General features: G+C 58.9%; 1 protein-coding gene across 2 annotated transcripts in view; it reads left to right on the top strand.

Annotated features, from left to right (window-relative positions):
• Positions 1 to 16,492, top strand: part of PLXDC1 (plexin domain containing 1) — a 44,469-nt gene extending 27,977 nt beyond the window's left edge. For both annotated transcript variants that reach the window (XM_070060762.1, XM_008271394.4), the window contains exons 8-14: positions 712 to 807; positions 3,497 to 3,578; positions 7,607 to 7,667; positions 8,460 to 8,592; positions 8,875 to 8,910; positions 13,536 to 13,696; positions 15,254 to 16,492. In XM_070060762.1, the coding sequence (XP_069916863.1) occupies positions 712 to 807; positions 3,497 to 3,578; positions 7,607 to 7,667; positions 8,460 to 8,592; positions 8,875 to 8,910; positions 13,536 to 13,696; positions 15,254 to 15,373 (689 nt within the window). In that variant the 3' untranslated portion in view covers positions 15,374 to 16,492. The remainder of the gene's footprint in view (positions 1 to 711; positions 808 to 3,496; positions 3,579 to 7,606; positions 7,668 to 8,459; positions 8,593 to 8,874; positions 8,911 to 13,535; positions 13,697 to 15,253) is intronic.
• The last annotated feature ends 867 nt before the right edge of the window (positions 16,493 to 17,359 follow it).

Genomic DNA, 17,359 nt, shown 5'->3' on the forward strand with positions numbered 1-17,359 from the left:
CCAAATGACTTGCCTCCGGGCATCCAGCGAGCCAAAAGCAGACCCTGAACTCAGGTCTCTTGACTCAGATCCTGTAGGAAGTTTCTGCGGGGACCTGGGCAGGGTTCAGGCCTGGCTCTCGGCCTGACCCTTGCTCAAGTCTCCACCTGGGAGGGGGTGGTGGGGCATGTGGTCAACAGGTGCAAAGGTCAGCCTGTCCAGCTGCACATGTGCAGAGCGCTCACTGCGGGTCACGTTCAGGACCAGAGACTCACAGTGTCACACCCCCACCCTCCACATAGAGCCTCATGTCCACATGGTGTAGTGAGTGCAGGGGAGGAGGGCCCTGGTCTGAGTGCTGGGCAAGGAGGCTGTTCAGAGGAAGTAGCCCTTGTGCTGGATCTGTGAGGGTGGGCAGACGAGGGGAGATGGGCTGGAAGAGCATGATGGGTGAAGGGAACAGCAGCTGTGAAGGCACAGTGGCGTGGGGAAGCATGGGGTCTCCTGTGTCCTGGCCCCAGGGGCAGCCATGCCCCTGCACTGAGCAGTGCGCCCTCCTCAAGGTCCACCCCACCCTCCTGTCTCTGCAAAGCCAGCATCATCACCCCAGGGTGCTGGGCTTGCTTCCTGCCCTCCACAGCTTCGTCCTAACCCCCCGCCAGGCACCAAGTCCAGGCCTCAGGGGCCTGTGGCTGTGTCAGGCTGTGACGTCGGGCTGTGCTTGCCTTTCAGAATCTCAGCGAAGAACCATCTTTGAATACCACCGCGTGGAGCTGGACCCCAGCAAGATCACCAGCACGTCGGCTGTGGAGTTCACCCCATTGCCCAGTGAGTAGGGGCCGTGCGGGTGCAGGTCCCAGGCTCGTCACTGACCCAGTGGGGCACAGCCACCTCACTTTGCATATGTCACATGGGGCCCCCTCCCAGAGCTGGCAGAGGGGCCAGACGCGTGCAGGCAGGGTTGAGCTGTGACACTGAGCGGTGGGTCCGGGCCTGGGTGTGGTGTGTGCCTGAGATAGGACGACACTCTGGGTATTAACTCAGAACTGAAAGCCGGGAAGGAGGGGGCTTGAGGTCACTCAGCCCGAGCCCCCGGGGGCGGCCACTGGGACGGAAGTGATCCCAAGTCTGTCATCGTCACTGTCACCACTGAGGTGCGGCAGGACAGTGGGGGCAGTGAGGGGAGGACAGCACCCCCACTCGCATCTTTCAGAGGGTTGGGATGTCTCGGCCTGGTTCAGGGTACCTCCTGGCTTCCTCTGCCTGCTTTCTGTGGGGCTTCTCGCCTCTCTCCTCTCTTCCCCGGGGCGGGGGCGGGGGTGGCCGGGAGAAGAGGAGGAGGGGCCGCCTGCATCGAGGCTGGACGCCTGAGAGCACTGGTGAACGTGGACGCCAGTCCCAGCACGTGGACACAGCCTCATTTAGGAGCAAGGACGTCTGAGGACAGGGCTGGGGCTGGGGCGGAAGCAGTGAGCCGCCCTGGGAGTGCGTTTCTGGGACATGGGCTGGGCGTTGGAGCCTCCGTTCCCCTCCCCTGCCCTCCCCTCCCCTCTTCTCCCCTCCCCTCCCCCTTTGTGTGTATTCAGCGCCATGAAGGACGTCAGAGGACAGACGAGTAAAGGTCAGCAGATGTTCGGGCTGCTCAGGGCCTCTGTGCTTGTTAAGTTTAAAAAAAATTGTTGACTTATTTGAAAGACAGAGAGAGAGGCATACAGACAGACAAAAGGCCTCTTTTCCCCTCATTCACTCCCCAAATACCAGGGTTGGGCCAGGCTGAAGCCAGGAGCCAGGAACTCCATCCAGATCTTCCCTGTGGATGTCTGGATGTTCCCAGTCCTGGGCCATCACCTGCTGCTTCCCAGGCGCCCGTTAGCGGGAAGCTGGAACTGAGCGCAGAACTGGAACCTGGCCCAGGCACTCTGATAAGGGATGCAGACATCGCTAGCAGCATTGTTTTGACACTTGTTGATTTTATTTATCTAAAAGGCAGAGCAAGGGGCCCGCATTGTGACACTGCCTGTGATGCAGACATCCCATATGGGCACGAGTTCGAGTCTCGGCTGCTCCACTTCCAATCCAGCTCCCTGCTGGAGCACATGGGAAAGCAGTGAAAGATGGCCCAAGTATCTTGGCCCCTGCCAGTCATGTGGGAGACCTGGAGGAAGTCCCTGGCTCCCGGCTTTGGCCCAGCCTAGCCCCAGCTATTCGGGGAGTGAACCAGCAGATGGAAGAGCTCTCTCTTCTCTCTCTCTCTTTCTCTCTGTAACTCTGCCTTTCAAATGAATAAACAAATCTTTTTTAAAAAAATTAAAAATAAAAGGCACAGCAACACAGAGAGATCTTCCATCTGGTGGTTTGCTCCCCCCCATGCCTGCAGCTGAGACAGGCTGCGCCAGGCTGAAGCCAGGAAACTGGAACTCCATCTGGATCTCCCATAGGGACTGGGGACTCAAGTTCTTGAGCCCTCACCTGCTGTTTCCCAGGGTGCACAGAGAGGCCTGGGGCGACGGTGGGGGCAGCGGCAGGGGGAGGTCACAGGGGAACCTCAAGGCTGAGCTCTAGGCTCCGGCAGATCCTGATTCAAACCCATTCCTGCCCCTTCTTAGAGCCACGACTGTCTCCAAGCCTCGTGTCCCTTTTCTGGTACGTGGGGACGCCAAGAGCACCTGGGGTCAGCAGCCACTGCCAGGTGCCACCCTGAGCCCCGCCCTGCATGTCAGGGGCCGTGCGGCTGGAGAGCGGTCATCCCCAGGCCCAGGGCATGAGGGATCTATCTGGCTGCTTATTCCCACCCATGGCTTCCCATGCCCCCTGCCAAGGCCTGCAACACCATGGCAGACACAGGACGGGGTGCCCACAGAGGGCCTGAGGTGGCCACAGGGCCCACGACAGCCTCTCCGCTGCTCACCGAGAGCCGGCCCCCCGCTGCCTCATGGGTTCCTTGAGAGGAATGAGTACATGAGTGGTCACAGCAAGGCGCGTGACTGGGCCTCCCTGGGTGTCATTTCATCCTCGCAGCCAGTCTACCAGGCAGCACAAATCCCAGATACGGTCCCCGTGTTGGGCACCCCAGCTCCAGACTTGTTCTTCCTACCTCTCTGCTCCCTTAACCCTCTGACCTGTAAAAGTTGCTTTCAACCCTGTGGCTGTAGGAAACCTCACCACCGGCCGTTGGGGGAGCCGCCCCGCACCCACTTCTAGCACTCTGGGACCTCCCTCCGGAGACCTCAGCAGAGGCCTGTGGTTACCTTGTCTGATACTCGCTGAGCGTCTGTCTCCTGTGCGGCTCTGTGCCCCATGAGGGTGCAGGTCAGGCCCTGCTGCGGGGTCCCGGCTCCAGCTCAAGGCCTGTGCCCCTGGTGATGAAGGAAGGGAGGAATAGGGCAGACTCAGTGGGGGCCGCGCGAATGAGCTCAAAGGTCCTGCGAAATCAGAGGCGCGAGGGCCCAGGAGCTGCACCCCTGGGGTGCGCGGGAGTCGCGCGCCGAGCGGCCACTGCCTGCCTTCTCTCTTGCAGCCTGCCTGCAGCATCAGAGCTGTGACGCCTGCATGGCCTCGGACCTGAACTTCAACTGCAGCTGGTGCCACGTCCTACAGAGGTTTGTGCCCAGGGCAGGCGTGGGTGACACGGCCCACTCTGGCCTCAGACCCCGTTGCCCACAATCTGCCCACATGAGGGTGGCCCGGACCTTGGGGCGAGAAGGGCGCGGAGGAGAGCTTCTCCCTGAGGCTTGTGCCTGGTCGAGGTGTCGGTGTGGCAGGGCGTGGCCTTGGTGATGGAAAGACCATGCAGCGGTTCCAGCTGTTGCAGCTCCCTCCTCACACCTGGGGAGGGCAGGGTTTATTGGAGCCAGCGCTACTCGGAGTCCCGGAGTCCCTGAGAACCTCTGGTCAGCGGGCAGATCCACCCCAGCCCCTCTGTATCAAGCTCTCAGGGAGAGAGCCCAGGAATCTGCATTTTACCATGGTGCCCGTCTGCCAACAAGCGTGACAACTGCCAGCTTAAGGACGGAGTGGCCCCCGAACAGCACCTTGAGGTCTTTCTTGGGCTGAGGCAGTGTTTCCTGGAAACCAGGCGTGGGCGCTGCAGGCATGGTGCAAGTTGGGGCCGGGGTGGGGGGCGGGGCACTCTCAGCTGTCTTGGCCCGGTTTTGGAAACTCTGAGTGAGATTTGATTTCAAGGATAAAGTTCTTAAATGCAACTGCTCTTCCACTCCTTGCTTTGAATCATTTCCTCACAGACTGGGCTCCTGCTCCAAGCTCTGTTCCTCTGTCCAAGATAAATAAATGGCGGGAGGGGAGCAAATAAAACGATTGCTTTGGGGACCAGTGTTCTCATGAGAGTGGAAAACCTTAGGAATTACCAGAGCCCTTAAGGTGATCCTGCAAATTGCAAAATGACAGTCTCTGAGCTCCCAGGCAGCTGTCGTGCACCCGTCAGCGTTCCCTTTGCTCCTTGCCAACATCTGGGGCAGAAATAGCTCTCGTCCTGACAGGCAGCCCGCCCCGCACAGGGCTTGGAGGAGAGGGGCGGGCGCTCGGCAGGCCTTCTAGGTGCTCTTCCACCAGCTGGGCCTTTGTTCACTCTCCTGAGCCTCAGTTTGTTTGCCCTGCGGAATGGGCTGAGGCTATGTCACTGAGGGAGATGTGACTAAGGAATGCACCATTATTTTTTTAAAATGAGATATTTTCCCTTAAAGATTTTTTTTAATATATGAGACACAGAGTTACAGAAAGAGGTAGAGACAGAGAGAGAGAGGTCTTCTATCTGCTGGTTCACTCCCCATATGGTCACAATGGCCAGAGCTGAGCTGATCTGAAGCCAGGAGCCAGGAGCTCCTTCCAGGTTTCCCACACTGGCACAAGAACCCAAGGACTTGGACCATCTTTTACTGCTTCCCCAGGTCATAGCAGAGAGCTGGACTGGAGATGGAGCAGCTGGGACTCGAACTGGCACCCATAAGGGATGCTGGCACTGCAGGCCGGGGCTTTAACCTGCTGTGCCACAATGTCGGCCCCCAATGCACCTTTACTTAAACCCCTCCAATAGCACACAGCATTTCTACAGAGCTCTCAGGGATCTTCGTGTGAAAGGCACAAAGTCACCTGTAGGGGGCTTGTTAAATGCAGATCCCTGGTGCCCACCTCAACCCGCTGAACATGACCCTCCGGCACCCAGGTCCCCGGGACCTGGTTTCTGGAGCTGTCCATCACGTGCACTTTCAAATGTGGGACCTGGGCCTTAGCGACAGGAGGTAACCAGGATGAGCTAGGAGCCCTGGGATCCTGGGGCCGGCTGCCACTGCCTGACTCAGGCCCCAGCGGAGCTGAGCCACGGCAAACTGCAGAATGGGTCAGGGGAAAGCAAAAAGTGCAAAGCCACGTGATGCCCGTGTACTGCGCTCGCCGGGCTCAGAGACCACGTGACTTGGTCAGGGCTGGGGAGGCGGGGCCTGTGCCTTTGCTGTGGTTACGTCAGCCGTGGCCAACCACAGTGCAGACGCACCGTCAGAGGGGCCACCGCTGGAGGCCTGGCCCAGGGCCCCTCCTTGCCAGCTCTCCAGGGTCTCAGCTCCAATTGAGAGCTAAAACCAGGTCCCTCAAAGCAAGGGGCGGGGCAGGCATTTGGCACGTGGGTAAGCTGGGGGTGGGGGACACAGCACCCCACGTCAGAGAGCCTGGGTTCAAGTTCTAGCTCCACTTCAGATTCAAACTTACTGTTGACGCACACCCTGGAAGACAGCAGTGATGTCTCAAGTCCTCGGGTCCCTGCCACCCGCATGGGAGACCTGGATGGAGTTCCAGGCTCCTGGCTTCAGCCTGACCCAGCCCCAGCTGTTGAAGTGACCTGGCAAATGGAAGATCTCTCTCTCTCTCTCTCTCTCTCTCCCTGCCTTCCAAATAAAATAAATAAAAATTTTTAAAAAATAGAGAGCAAGGCCGGGTCTGTGGGGTTGGCTGATGTGGTCGCTTCCACCCACAGCTGCTATTTATTTATTTATTTATTTGACAGGCAGAGTTAGACAGTGAGAGAGAGAGAGACAGAGAGAAAGGTTTTCCTTCCATTGGTTCACTCCCCTATTGGCCGCAACGGCCGGCACTGCACTGATCCGGAGCCAGATGCTTCTCCTGGTCTCCCATGTGGGTGCATGGCCCAAGCACTTGGGCCATCCTCCACTGCCTTTCCGGGCCACAGCAGAGAGCTGGACTGGAAGAGGAGCAGCCGGGACAGAACCAGCACCCCAACCGAGACTAGAACCCAGGGCGCCGCAGGTGGAGGATTAGCCTAGTGAGCCGCAGCGCTGGCCCACAGCTGCTTTCAATCCTTGGCTCCCTGCTCCCCGCCCCTCCCCGCCCTGCCCCCACCCCAGCCCTCCGAGGGCTCCCCCTCCCTGCTGGGGCTGGGGCTGATTTGGACACGCGTCTTCCGGTCAGTCATCTAACACTGCACCCCTCAGACCCAGCCTGGAGTCCCAGGGCAACCTCAACCCAGCATCAGCTCCAGAAAGTAGGGTCGTGGTGAGGGTCCCAGGAGGTGGCCTGGGGCAGTGCAGCTGGCATTCGGGAGACGCTTAGTTAAGCGGTCATTTCTCACGCCCTTGTTTGAATCAGGGCTTAGGATGAGCTGCTTAAATCTACAGCAAAGCTCTGTCCGTGAAAGGATCCACCTGATCTGTGAGAAACGGGAGTTCTCAGCTCCAGCAGTCGCCGTCGCCATCCCCCAAAGTCACGGCCGAGGAGATGCGTGTGGCTGGGTGCCTTTGGCCACCGCAGCAGCCACAGGCGCCCCTGGAGGCACCTTCAGGGGGAAGGCCTGGCAGGCAGTCCCCCGGGAGCTCAGCCCCGGGCAGGCGTGGCGGTGCCGGGCTAACTCAGCACTGCTTCAGCCTGTGTGGCTCCACGTCGTTCTTCCCGCACCCTCGTCCCTGAGCTCGCAGGGGGCTGGGCCGAGACCCCTGGCGCCAGTGAGGAGCAGAGAACACCCTCTCTTCATCCCCACGCCACCTCTTCCCTGGGGAAGCGCGTGGTGTCTTCCAGCCCCACTGAGCTGCTCAGCATCCCCACCACCACCCAATCTGGAGACCCTGGTCAGCCTGGTCCCTGCCAGACCCTGGGGGGACCCTGGTCTCCACCCTTCAGCCATTGCACAGGGACAGGTAGCTGAGATTGTGGACACCCACCTCGACCAAGCCCCTCCCTCACAAGTTCGCACCCCACCCCCCCAGCAACTACAAGGGAGGGAGCCAGCCGTGTGAGCGAGCTGGGCTTCTTCCCGCTGGGACCACAGCGTGGTTCCCTGCTGACTCAACACACAGGCAGGGGGCTGTACTGGCCTCACAGGTGAGGCAGTGCAGCCAGTGTCCTGTGCACACCTCTAGGCAGTGGCCTCGGGCTGGGGAGTGGGCTCAGGAGGGCAAGGAAGCCCCAGACACCATCCACTCCTGCTGGGGAAGGAGGAGAGGGGCAGGAAGGTCTGACTGCTGGTCCCACGGCTGCTCAGTGCCCAGGACACCTGCCCGTGGACACCCTGCCGCCAGCAGCTCAGCCCCTCTCCTTACAGAGCAGGGGAAGGAAGGGGGCGGCTTCTGTCTGTCCCCTCACACCTCTGATCTTTTGGTCCCCGCAGATGCTCCAGTGGCTTTGACCGCTACCGCCAGGAGTGGCTGGCCTACGGCTGTGCCCAGGAGGTGAGAGGCTGGAGCAGGGCCAGGCGGGCTGCCAGCGGCCCCTCTCCTCAAGCTGCCCTTAGCCCTCTGTGACAGTGAGGATGCACCTGCCCAGGCTCCAGCCCTCTGGCTTTCCAGGAAACAATCATCCTGGAAGTGAGGTGGCACCTGCCATTTAGACTCCCACGTAAGGTCCTTCTCACTGCTAGAATTTTCCAGAACACCCAGCGCTGGGATTCTGGGTGGGGTACATCCAGTGCTCACCCCTTATGGCGGCATAGCCACTTCCATTCATCCATGGCTACGTTTTCCCTGCCTTCCTCTGGGTCTTTTCTTGCTATGCCAGTGCGCATGTGCCAAGCTCCTTGCTGTGGGCGGCCCTACACTCACTCTTGTTTAACATGACCCCAGAAGCGGAACCCTCTGTCCCCTTTCATCAGAGGGGAAACTGAGGCTCAGAATAGTTGAACGACTTGGCCGGCATCTCACTGCTGGACTGGGCCAGGCCCGGTGTTTGACCGCAAACCTCCCAGGCTTTTCCCGCCTTTCCCACATACTCACCCCAGCCTGCTTTGCTCACCCCGTGAGCTGGCTTTTGCTGGCTAGCATCTGCCCATTGGCTGTCGATGAAGGTCCAGAGCTGCTCTGTTTATTGGTCACCAGTGCCTCAGCTCCCTCCTCCAGGCAGGGTTTGAAGCAGCCCATTGGTCAGCGGCCCTGCCAGCCAGGAGGCTTCCAGGCTGAAGCGGGAGGTCGGTCGAACACGTGCAGGGACTGCACTGGTTCAGGAAGCATCCCGGGCCTCTCTTGCAGGCCGAGGGCAGGACATGCGAGGACTTCCAGGATGAGGATCACTACTCGGCTTCCCCCGCTGGCTCCTCTGGCCCCTTGGACGGAGACCTCACCACCACCTCCTCCCTGTCTGTGGACAGCCTCACTCCAGAAGGTAAGGCCTGAGCCTGGGTGAGAGTGGGCGAGCCCTGGGGAGAGACTGCCCAGGCCCTACCTGCCCCTCGCTGCCGTGGTCTGCGAGACAGGTGAGGGGCTGGGGCTCAGAGACAGGAGCCAGTCTGCTGCCGCCCAGGGTGCACACTGACGGGAGGCTGAAGTAGGAAACAGAACCGGACTCAAGCCCAGGAGCCCTGATATAGGATGCAGGCTTCTGTGCAGGGGTTAAGATGCTGCCGCGGACCCCACTAACTCGCCCCTCCGTCCTTTCTCTTTGAAGATGACACCAAGCTGAATCCCTACGCAGCAGGAGACGGTGAGTGCAGACCTGCTGCCTCTGGGGACACTCTCCTGCCACCAGAGGGCGCCGCAGCTGGTGGGCCTTTCTTTGTGATGGAGAGGAAGGAGGGACACAGCCTGAGCGTGCCAGACCTCCTGCCTGGTGGGCACAGGCCCCTTCCCAGCCCCTCTGCCCATCCACATTGGCTGCCGTGAAAGGTGTGGGAGGAAGAGGAAGGGCTGAGCCGATGGCTGGTGGGGCTTGTGGCCATCACTCTGTTCACATCAAGTTCCCTTCGGGTCCCAGCTTGGGTTAGCAGAGAATACATAGAAATTGTCCAAAACAGAAGGTGCCAGAATGTGGGATTGGCCCAGCACACACACACACACACACACACACACCCACCCCACCGCCCCGGGATTACCCGGATGGCGAGTGGCCGTCTCCCCTGGCCGAGCCCTTGCTGCAGACACCCTGAGAGTGGGAATGGAAACGTGCTGGCTCCGGGGCTGCATGCTACCTGGGGTGCCTGCGAGAGGAGCGGTTATTAACACTGCACAGTGTGACTGCATTTCTTACCAAGCTGCAGCCATGGCTCTTTGGGTCTGTGTGGACGCTGCGTGCTGGCTGGGCCCCAGGCCCCTGGCTCTCCATCCGCGCTCAGCAGCTGAATCCCTGGCTGTCTGCGTGCTGATTGGCAGCCAGGTCTGATGTGGGGTCTAGGTTGGGGCCTGTCGCTCAGCTGCGCCCCCTGTTGGCAGGTTGAGGCATGGGCCGCGCGCCGAAATCTGGGAATATTTCTTTCCTGGGCTTTCTCTGCTCACAGAGAAAAAGGTGTGAGGACACTGATTTTGAACAGGGGGGACATCCCGCCCTCTGTTGCCTCCCACACGCTCACTTCCGATTGCTGCCTCCCTATCCCCACGGCCCTTCAGGGTGGGGTGAGGAAGCAAATAGCCAGCCTGGGTCAGGGCAGGGAGCCCGGCTTCCCGGCAGCTGTCCCTGGAGCTGCGAGTCCTTGGGTGAATCACTTACCCTCTCTGCATTTCCATTTCCTCACCTGGGGGGGGGGGGCTGGGAGCACTTCCAGCCCTACTGTCCGTGCACAGCCCTCGCTCTCCTGCTCTGGGAGGGAGGTGCTGAGTGCCTGCCGCTTTCTAAACTCACACAGGACAGAGTTCGTCCTGGAGACCTTGTACCAGTCCATTTCTTCCTCCTCCTCCTCTTCTTCTTTTAGAAAAGATTTATTTTATTTATTTGAAAGTTACAGAGAAGGGGGCCGACACTGTGGTGTAACAGTAAAGCTGCCACCTGCAGTGCCGGCATCCCATATGGGTGCCGGTTCACGTCCCTGGCTGCTCCACTTCCAATCCAGCTCTCTGCCGGGGCCTGGGAAAGCAGTACAGGATGGCCCAAGTCCTTGGGCTCCTGCACCCACATGGGAGACCCGGAAGAATCTCCTGGCTCCTGGCTTCAGATTGGCACAGCTCCAGCCATTGAGGCCAACTGGGGAGTGAACCAGCAGATGGAAGACCTCTCTCTCTCTCTCTCTCTTTCTCTCTCTCTCCCCTTCTCACTCTCTGTAACTCTGACTTTCAAATAAATAAATAAATAATATTAAAAAAAAAGTCAGAGGGGGGTAGAGACACACACACACACACACACAGAGAGAGAGAGAGAGAGAGAGAGAGAGAGAGGTCTTCCATCTGCTTGTCCACTCCCCAGATGGCTGCAATGGCCGGAGCTGCACCAATCCAAAGCCAGGAGCCAGGAGCTTCTTCCTGGTCTCCCACACAGGTGCAGGGGCCCAAGCACTTGGATCACCTTCTAGTGCTTTCCCAGGCCACAGCAGAGAGCTGGATTGGAAGAGGAGCAGCAGGGACTCAAACCAGCACCCATATGGGATGCCGATGCTGCAGACCGGGGCTTTAACCTGCTGCCCCACAGCGCTGGCCCCATGCTCCACTTATTCTAAGAGCTGAGATGAATAAGACAGTGTCCCTGCCCTCCAGGAAGTATAATCTGGTGGTGGACAGCGACAAGGAAAATCCTGGGCATTTGCTTCCATACTGGCCAACAACTACTGAGGTCCTCCGAGATGCTGTGCTTGGCCCTTGGTGCCGAACGTGAATGACCTTGTTTAACCTTCACAGTGACCCCCCCACCACATGGTGGCTATTGCTGTTCTTGGTCTATAGCAGTGGTCACAGACACCGGGAGGTTAAATACATTACCCAAGTTATACAGCTAGTGAGTGGGAGAGTGGCAATGAGAACCCAAGTGCCAGGTTCCAGATTCCATTTTTTTAAAAGATTTATTTAGTTATTTGAAAGTCAGAGTTACAGAGAGGCAGAGAGAGAGAGAGAGAGAGATCGATCTTCCATCTGCTGGTTCACTCCCCAATTGGCCACAATGGCCGGAGCTCCACCAATCCAAAGGCAGGAGCCAGGAGCTTCCTCCAGGTCTTCCACATGAGTGCAGGGGCCCAAGGCCTTGGGCCATCTTCCACTGCTTTCCCAGGGCATAGCGGAGAGCTGGATCAGAAGTAGAGCAGCTGGGACATAAACCCACGCCCACATGGGATGCCAGCACTGCAGGTGGCGGATTTACCCGCTACACCACAGTGCCAGCCCCCCAGATTTCATTTTTTTTTTGACAGGCAGAGTGGACAGTGAGAGGGAGAGACAGAGAGAAAGGTCTTCCTTTTTCCATTGGTTCACCCCCCAATGGCCACTGCAGCTAGCACGCTGTGGCCAGTGCACTGTGCTGATCCAAAGCCAGGAGCTGAGTGTTTCTCCTGGTCTCCCATGCAGGTGCAGGGCCCAAGCACTTGGGCCATCCTCCACTGCACTCCCAGGCCACAGCAGAGAGCTGGAGTGGAAGAAGAGCAGCTGGGACAGAATCCGGTGCCCCGACCGGGACTAGAACCTGGGGTGCTGGCACTGCAGGCGGAGGATTAGCCTATTGAGCTGTGGCACCGGCCCAGATTTCATTTTTTAAAAAAATATTTTATTTGGGGCTGGCACTGTGGTGTATCAGGTAAAGCTGCCACCTGCAGTGCTGGCATCCCATATGGGTGCCAGTTCAAATCCCAGCTGCTCTACTTCCAATCCAGCTCTCTGCTATGGCCTGGGAAAGCAGTGGAAGATGGCCAAGTCCTTGGGCCCCTGCACCTGCATGGGAGACCTGGAAAAAGCTCCTGGATCCCCGCTTCAGATCAGCACAGCTCCAGCCATTGCAGCCAATTGGGGAGTGAACCAGTGGCTGGAAGACTTTCCCTCTCTCTCTCTCTTTCTCTCTCTCTCTCTCTCTCCTTCTCTCTCTATGCAATTCTGATTTTCAAGTAAAATAAATAAATCTTTAAAAATAGTTTTATATATTTGAAAGATAGAGTTACAGACAGACAGAACTTTCATCTGCTGGTTCACTCTCCAGATGGCCACAATGGCTGGGGTTGGGTCAGGTTGAAGCCACAAGCCTGGTGAAAGCCAGGAGCCTGGAGCTCCATCCGGGTCTCCCATGTGGGTGCAGAGGCCTAAGGACTTGGGCCATCTTCTGCTTCTCTCCCAGACGAATTAGCAGTGAGCTAGATAGGAAGTGGAGCAGCCGGGTCTCGAAGTGTTGGCGCTGCAGGCGGCAGCTTTACGCACTATGCCATAGCGCCGCCCCCCATACTCAGATTTATTGGGGCCAGCACTGTGGCACAGCGGGTTAATGCCCCAGCCTGAAGCACTGGCATCCCATATGAGCGCCATTTCAAGTCCCAGCTGCTCCACTTCCGATCCAGCTCTGCTACGGCCTGGGAAAGCAGTGGAGGATGGCCCAAGTCCCTGGGCCCCTGCACCCGCGTGGGAGACCCAGAAGAATCTTCTGACTCCTGGCTTCGGATTGGTGCAGCTCTGGCTGTTGTGGCCAGTTGGGGAGTGAACCAGCGGATGGAAGACCTCTTTCTCTTCCTCTCTCCTCTCTGTGTAACTCTGAATTTCAAATAAATAAATAAATAAATAAATCTTTTAAAAACTGATTTATTTATTTGAAAGGCAGAGAGACGAGAGAATGTCTTCTATCTGCTGGGTCACCTGGCTTGCTCTCCAAATGACAACAGCCAGATCTGGGCCAGGCCGAAGCCAGGAGCCCAGAGCTTCGTCCAGGTCTCCCACATGGGTGCAGGAGCCCAAATACTTGAGCCATCTCCCACTGCTTTCCCAGGTGCATTGGCAGGGAGCTGGATCAGAAGCAGAGCAGCCAGGACTTGAACCCGTGACGGCGCTTATATGGGATGCTGGTGTTGGGAGTGCAGCTTAACCCACCACGTCACAGCGCCACCCCCAGCTTCTAGATCTCCAGCTCTTAACCACTAGCTGCCCTTAGTGAATTCTCTGACAGCACTTAGGAGGCCCGGGTATCACAGGGCTCTTCTCTTAGGAGCCTCCCTAGACATCGGGGCAACTTGTAACTGATATTGGGGACCCCCTGAGAGGCACCAAGCCAACATCACTGCCCCTCGCCTGATGCATCCTGCAACGCCCGCCTCCCCTCCCCGGCCCTGGATTTGACAAGGGGACTCACAGGCCTGAGCGGCCGTCACCCCTGGGGCTGTGTTGGAGCCTGACTCTTTAGCCTGCTCTTCCCTGCTCCCTGCCCTCATGGTCTCTCCTCAGGCCTCCAGAACAACCTGTCCCCCAAGTCACAGGACACCCTGGTGCCCCTGGGCACCACCGTGGGCGTGGCGCTGGCAGTCCTTCTCGTGGCGGCCATCATCCTGGCTGGGATTTACATCAGCGGTCACCCTACCTCCAATGCCGCCCTGTTCTTCATCGAGGTCAGTGCAGAATCCTGCACCGGCCCATCCTGAGCCTGCTACTCCCCATCTCACCCCTCCGGCACGCCCCGAGAAACCCGAGCCGTCAGCTCCTCCCAGGCTCAGCCCCCAGAGCCCCTTCTGTCCATCGTCCTCAGCCCTCATGCTCTTGGGTGCAACCCCTCTGTTGGAGGGAGGGAGGGAGGGAGGGAGGGAGGAGGAAGGGAGGGAGGGATGAGGGGGGGAGGGAGGGAGGGAGGGAGGGAGGGAGGGAGGGAGGGAGAGGGCCTGGCAGTCCATCCCCAAGGAATCGTGGCCTCTCACGCCCACGTTCTGGGCTCTGAACTGAAGTCAAGGCTGTAGGGGACCAAGACCTCTGCCTCTTTGGTCTGCTCCGGTGGGCGTTCTGGGTTAAAGGGGACGAGCCGGAAGAATGGAGGCTGTCCTCTCTGGGAGCATTCTCTGGGACGCTGCAGTTTTGGGGTGTCCCAAAGTGTGATGACACAGTGAGGCGCAGCGCGGGGAGTGCGGCTCAGCCCTGTCACCCTGGGCCATGAGGCTCAGTGGCTCTGCCGCCAACCTCCCCACCTGACCATGGTACAGCCCCTCCGGGACCTCAGTCTCCTCTGTTGGGGTCAGGAGCCAGCTGACCTCTCTCCCTGGAAGCCTGGGTGGTCCCAGCCTCTCTGCTTAGATGACTGGATTTCTTTTCCTTTTTAAATTTGTCATTCATTTATTTGAAAGGTGGAGACACAGAGATAGAAAGACCTTCCACTCACTGGTTCTCTCCCTCAAGTGCCTGCGATGCTCCAGGCTGGTTAAGGCTGAGGCCAGGAGCCTGGAACTCAGTCCAGGTCTCCCTTGTGGGTGGCAGGAACCCAAGCACTTGAGCCGTCACCTGCTGTTTCTCAGGATGTGCCCAACAGGAAGCTGGGATTGGAAGCAGAGCCAGGACTCAAACCCAGGCCCTCCAATATGGACTGTGGGCATCCCAAGTGTGTCCTAACTGCTGTGTCAAATATCCACCCCATCCCCTTTCTCCTGCAAAACAATGAACCCCACTCAGCCGTTCTGAGATCTTTAGCAGCCAGGGATCTCCTGCAAGCTGCAGACACCACACGCCTCAGAGATCAGATGCAGCAGGTCTGGGGGGCCTAGGAATCTGAATTTGAATAAGTCCTGGACACCACCCTCCTGGACCATGACACAGGACCTGTGCTGCCTAGAAGGTTCTCTTGGCAGTTCCAGAGCCTTCCAGATCATTCCAGCCATTTCTGATCTACTGCCTTGCCTTCCGCAGTCTCAGGCCTCTGCCCGATTACTGCTGTAGCTTCTGGCTGTGAGTTCTGCAGACCACGCAGTGGGGGCTACAATGTCCTCCCTTCAGACTCTGGCTCCCAGCAGGTTTCCCGGTGATCCAGGGATCACAGCAGGGAATCCTTTGGGGAGAGGGGCCCTGAATGTCACCCGGCTCCCAACACCCTGTGGCCCCTGGGAGAGTCTTGGTGCCTTACACTGGGGGTGGGGTCTTCCCTGGGAAGGCCAGACCCGCTGACTCTGCCTCTGCACCCCCCACAGCGGAGACCGCACCACTGGCCGGCCATGAAGTTCCGCAACCACCCCAACCACTCCACCTACACGGAGGTGGAGCCTGCAGGCCACGAGAAGGAGGGCTTCGTGGAGGCAGAGCAGTGCTGAGAGCCCCAGCAAACAGGACCCAGGAACTCCCACAAAGACAGGTCAAAGCAGAGGGGAGCCATGACACACACACACACACACACACACACACACACACACACCGCCTCCTCCCAGTGTGCCCTGGGCTGGAGAGAGGCAGTGGCTCCTGGTGCCTGAGCTGCGGTTTGCTGAGGGCACAGAAAAGCAACCGTGTGAGTTTTTAAAGGGACAATAACCCAAGTTCATCCTGTCTGATGCTCGGGTCCTTCCCTCTGGGTCTGTCAGTGGTCACTGTCCCAGAGCCCCTCCAACCTGGATGCCCTGCCCCCAGTTACCTGGAGCCCCTGTGTCTGACAGCGCTACCGAAAGCCTAGACTGGGGCTGATGCATTCCAGGGCCCATAGACTCAAGAGCTGGTCCTCCTGGCTATGGAGTCATGACCTTGGCCCCAGCTTCCAAGGCTCTGACACCCTGAGAAGGATTTTGCCCCGGCTGCCACACACGGGGCCGGCTGCCCTCAGCCCTGGTGTCCATCCCTGGAGGAAAACATGTGCAGGTCGGGATTGCACGCTCGGGCTTGGCTCCCTTCCATCGCCCCTTCCGCCTCAGATGTGCATGGCCTGTGCCAGCCCTGGGCCTGGCGTGCTGTGCCGTGCCGGCCGCGTGCGCCTCACTGGATGACACATCTGGGCCCGTGGTACTCCTCGGCCTGTCCTGCTGGCAGTGGTGGGAAGCACGCCCAACGGCAGGCTTACCTGATTTCTATTTCTCCTCTCTGAACTAGACTTTTGTGGCCGCTGAAGGCAAACAGGGTGGCGAGAGGGCCCCGGGAGATGTCCCCAGCAGGGCACTTGGCTGAGTGCTGTTGAGAGGCGAAGCTGCCAGCAGGATGGGGATGGAGGGAGCTGGCACAGGAGGGTGGGGCTTTCCACGCACGACCTTGACCTAGAAGCGGCCTCCATCTCCCTGGTTCCACAGAAAGTCCTGGAGGTGGGGAGTTCGGGCTCCCAGGCTTGCCCTGGTTTGGAGGGAGTCTCGTCCCAGCAATGAATGCTTCTGAGGGCATTTGTCACTCACATCTATGGCTCACCCTCGTTCAGAGCAAAAAATATCAGCAGAAATAAAGGTTAAATCACAGTACTCACCGAGTCACAGCCTTTTGTGCGTGTCACAGAGGACACAGAGAAGGAAGACGGAAGTTTGTGTCCAGGGCGGTCTGCTGTGCGTGGTGGGGCCGGTGGTAGGCAGCCCGCACAGCCAGACACGGCTGGACACTGAGCGCAGGATTCCCAGCCACTCCGTGCCTCCTCTCCCTCCGTGAGGACACTGATGACAGTCAGAGTCGGAAACCAGATGAGGAAGGGCTGGGAGAGGGGCGGAGCTGGGGGAGCGTGGGGAAGACCGCGAGTGGGGTTCTTTCCTGGCTTCGGCAGGACACACAGGTCTGCAGCGGAACCCTCATGGAAATGGTCTGGGCTCCCGGCCGCCCCACCACTTGCAGGGTGTCTTTTGCTCTTGGTGGATGGACAAAGTGTCCATGACCTTCATGTGTCTAAAATGGTCAGGGGGACAATTCCTGAGCAGTGGACAGCACCAGCCGCCAGGCACCCACACACGCCCACACTGCTGCACACCTCACCCCTGTCGGAGCTCCGGCAACCGAGCGGGCGGGAAGGAACACTGAGTGCGGATGGGGGCAGTGATGGCCGCTCCCCACTCTGGCCCCGGTGACGGTCAGAGCAAGGCCAGCTGAGCCCTGGCGTGGCACAGTGAGGGGAGCGGAGCTGCTGGGCAGCACGCAGCCGCTTCTTTACAGCCAGAAGAACCAAAGATGTGCCACTGAGACACATGCCAGCCTCCGGTTCCTCTGAGAGTCGCTGGCAGTCTCGCCGGGCCATGTGGCACTTCACATATGTGGGCTCCCAGGCCTCCTCACCACTGCCACACACGTACGGTCTCCAGGGAAAGCAAGTCATTGGCAGGTGCCTTCCCCGGGCAGTGTCTTTG

Source organism: Oryctolagus cuniculus, chromosome 17 (genome assembly GCF_964237555.1).
Source record: "Oryctolagus cuniculus chromosome 17, mOryCun1.1, whole genome shotgun sequence".
In the NCBI taxonomy this organism is placed as follows: domain Eukaryota; kingdom Metazoa; phylum Chordata; class Mammalia; order Lagomorpha; family Leporidae; genus Oryctolagus; species Oryctolagus cuniculus.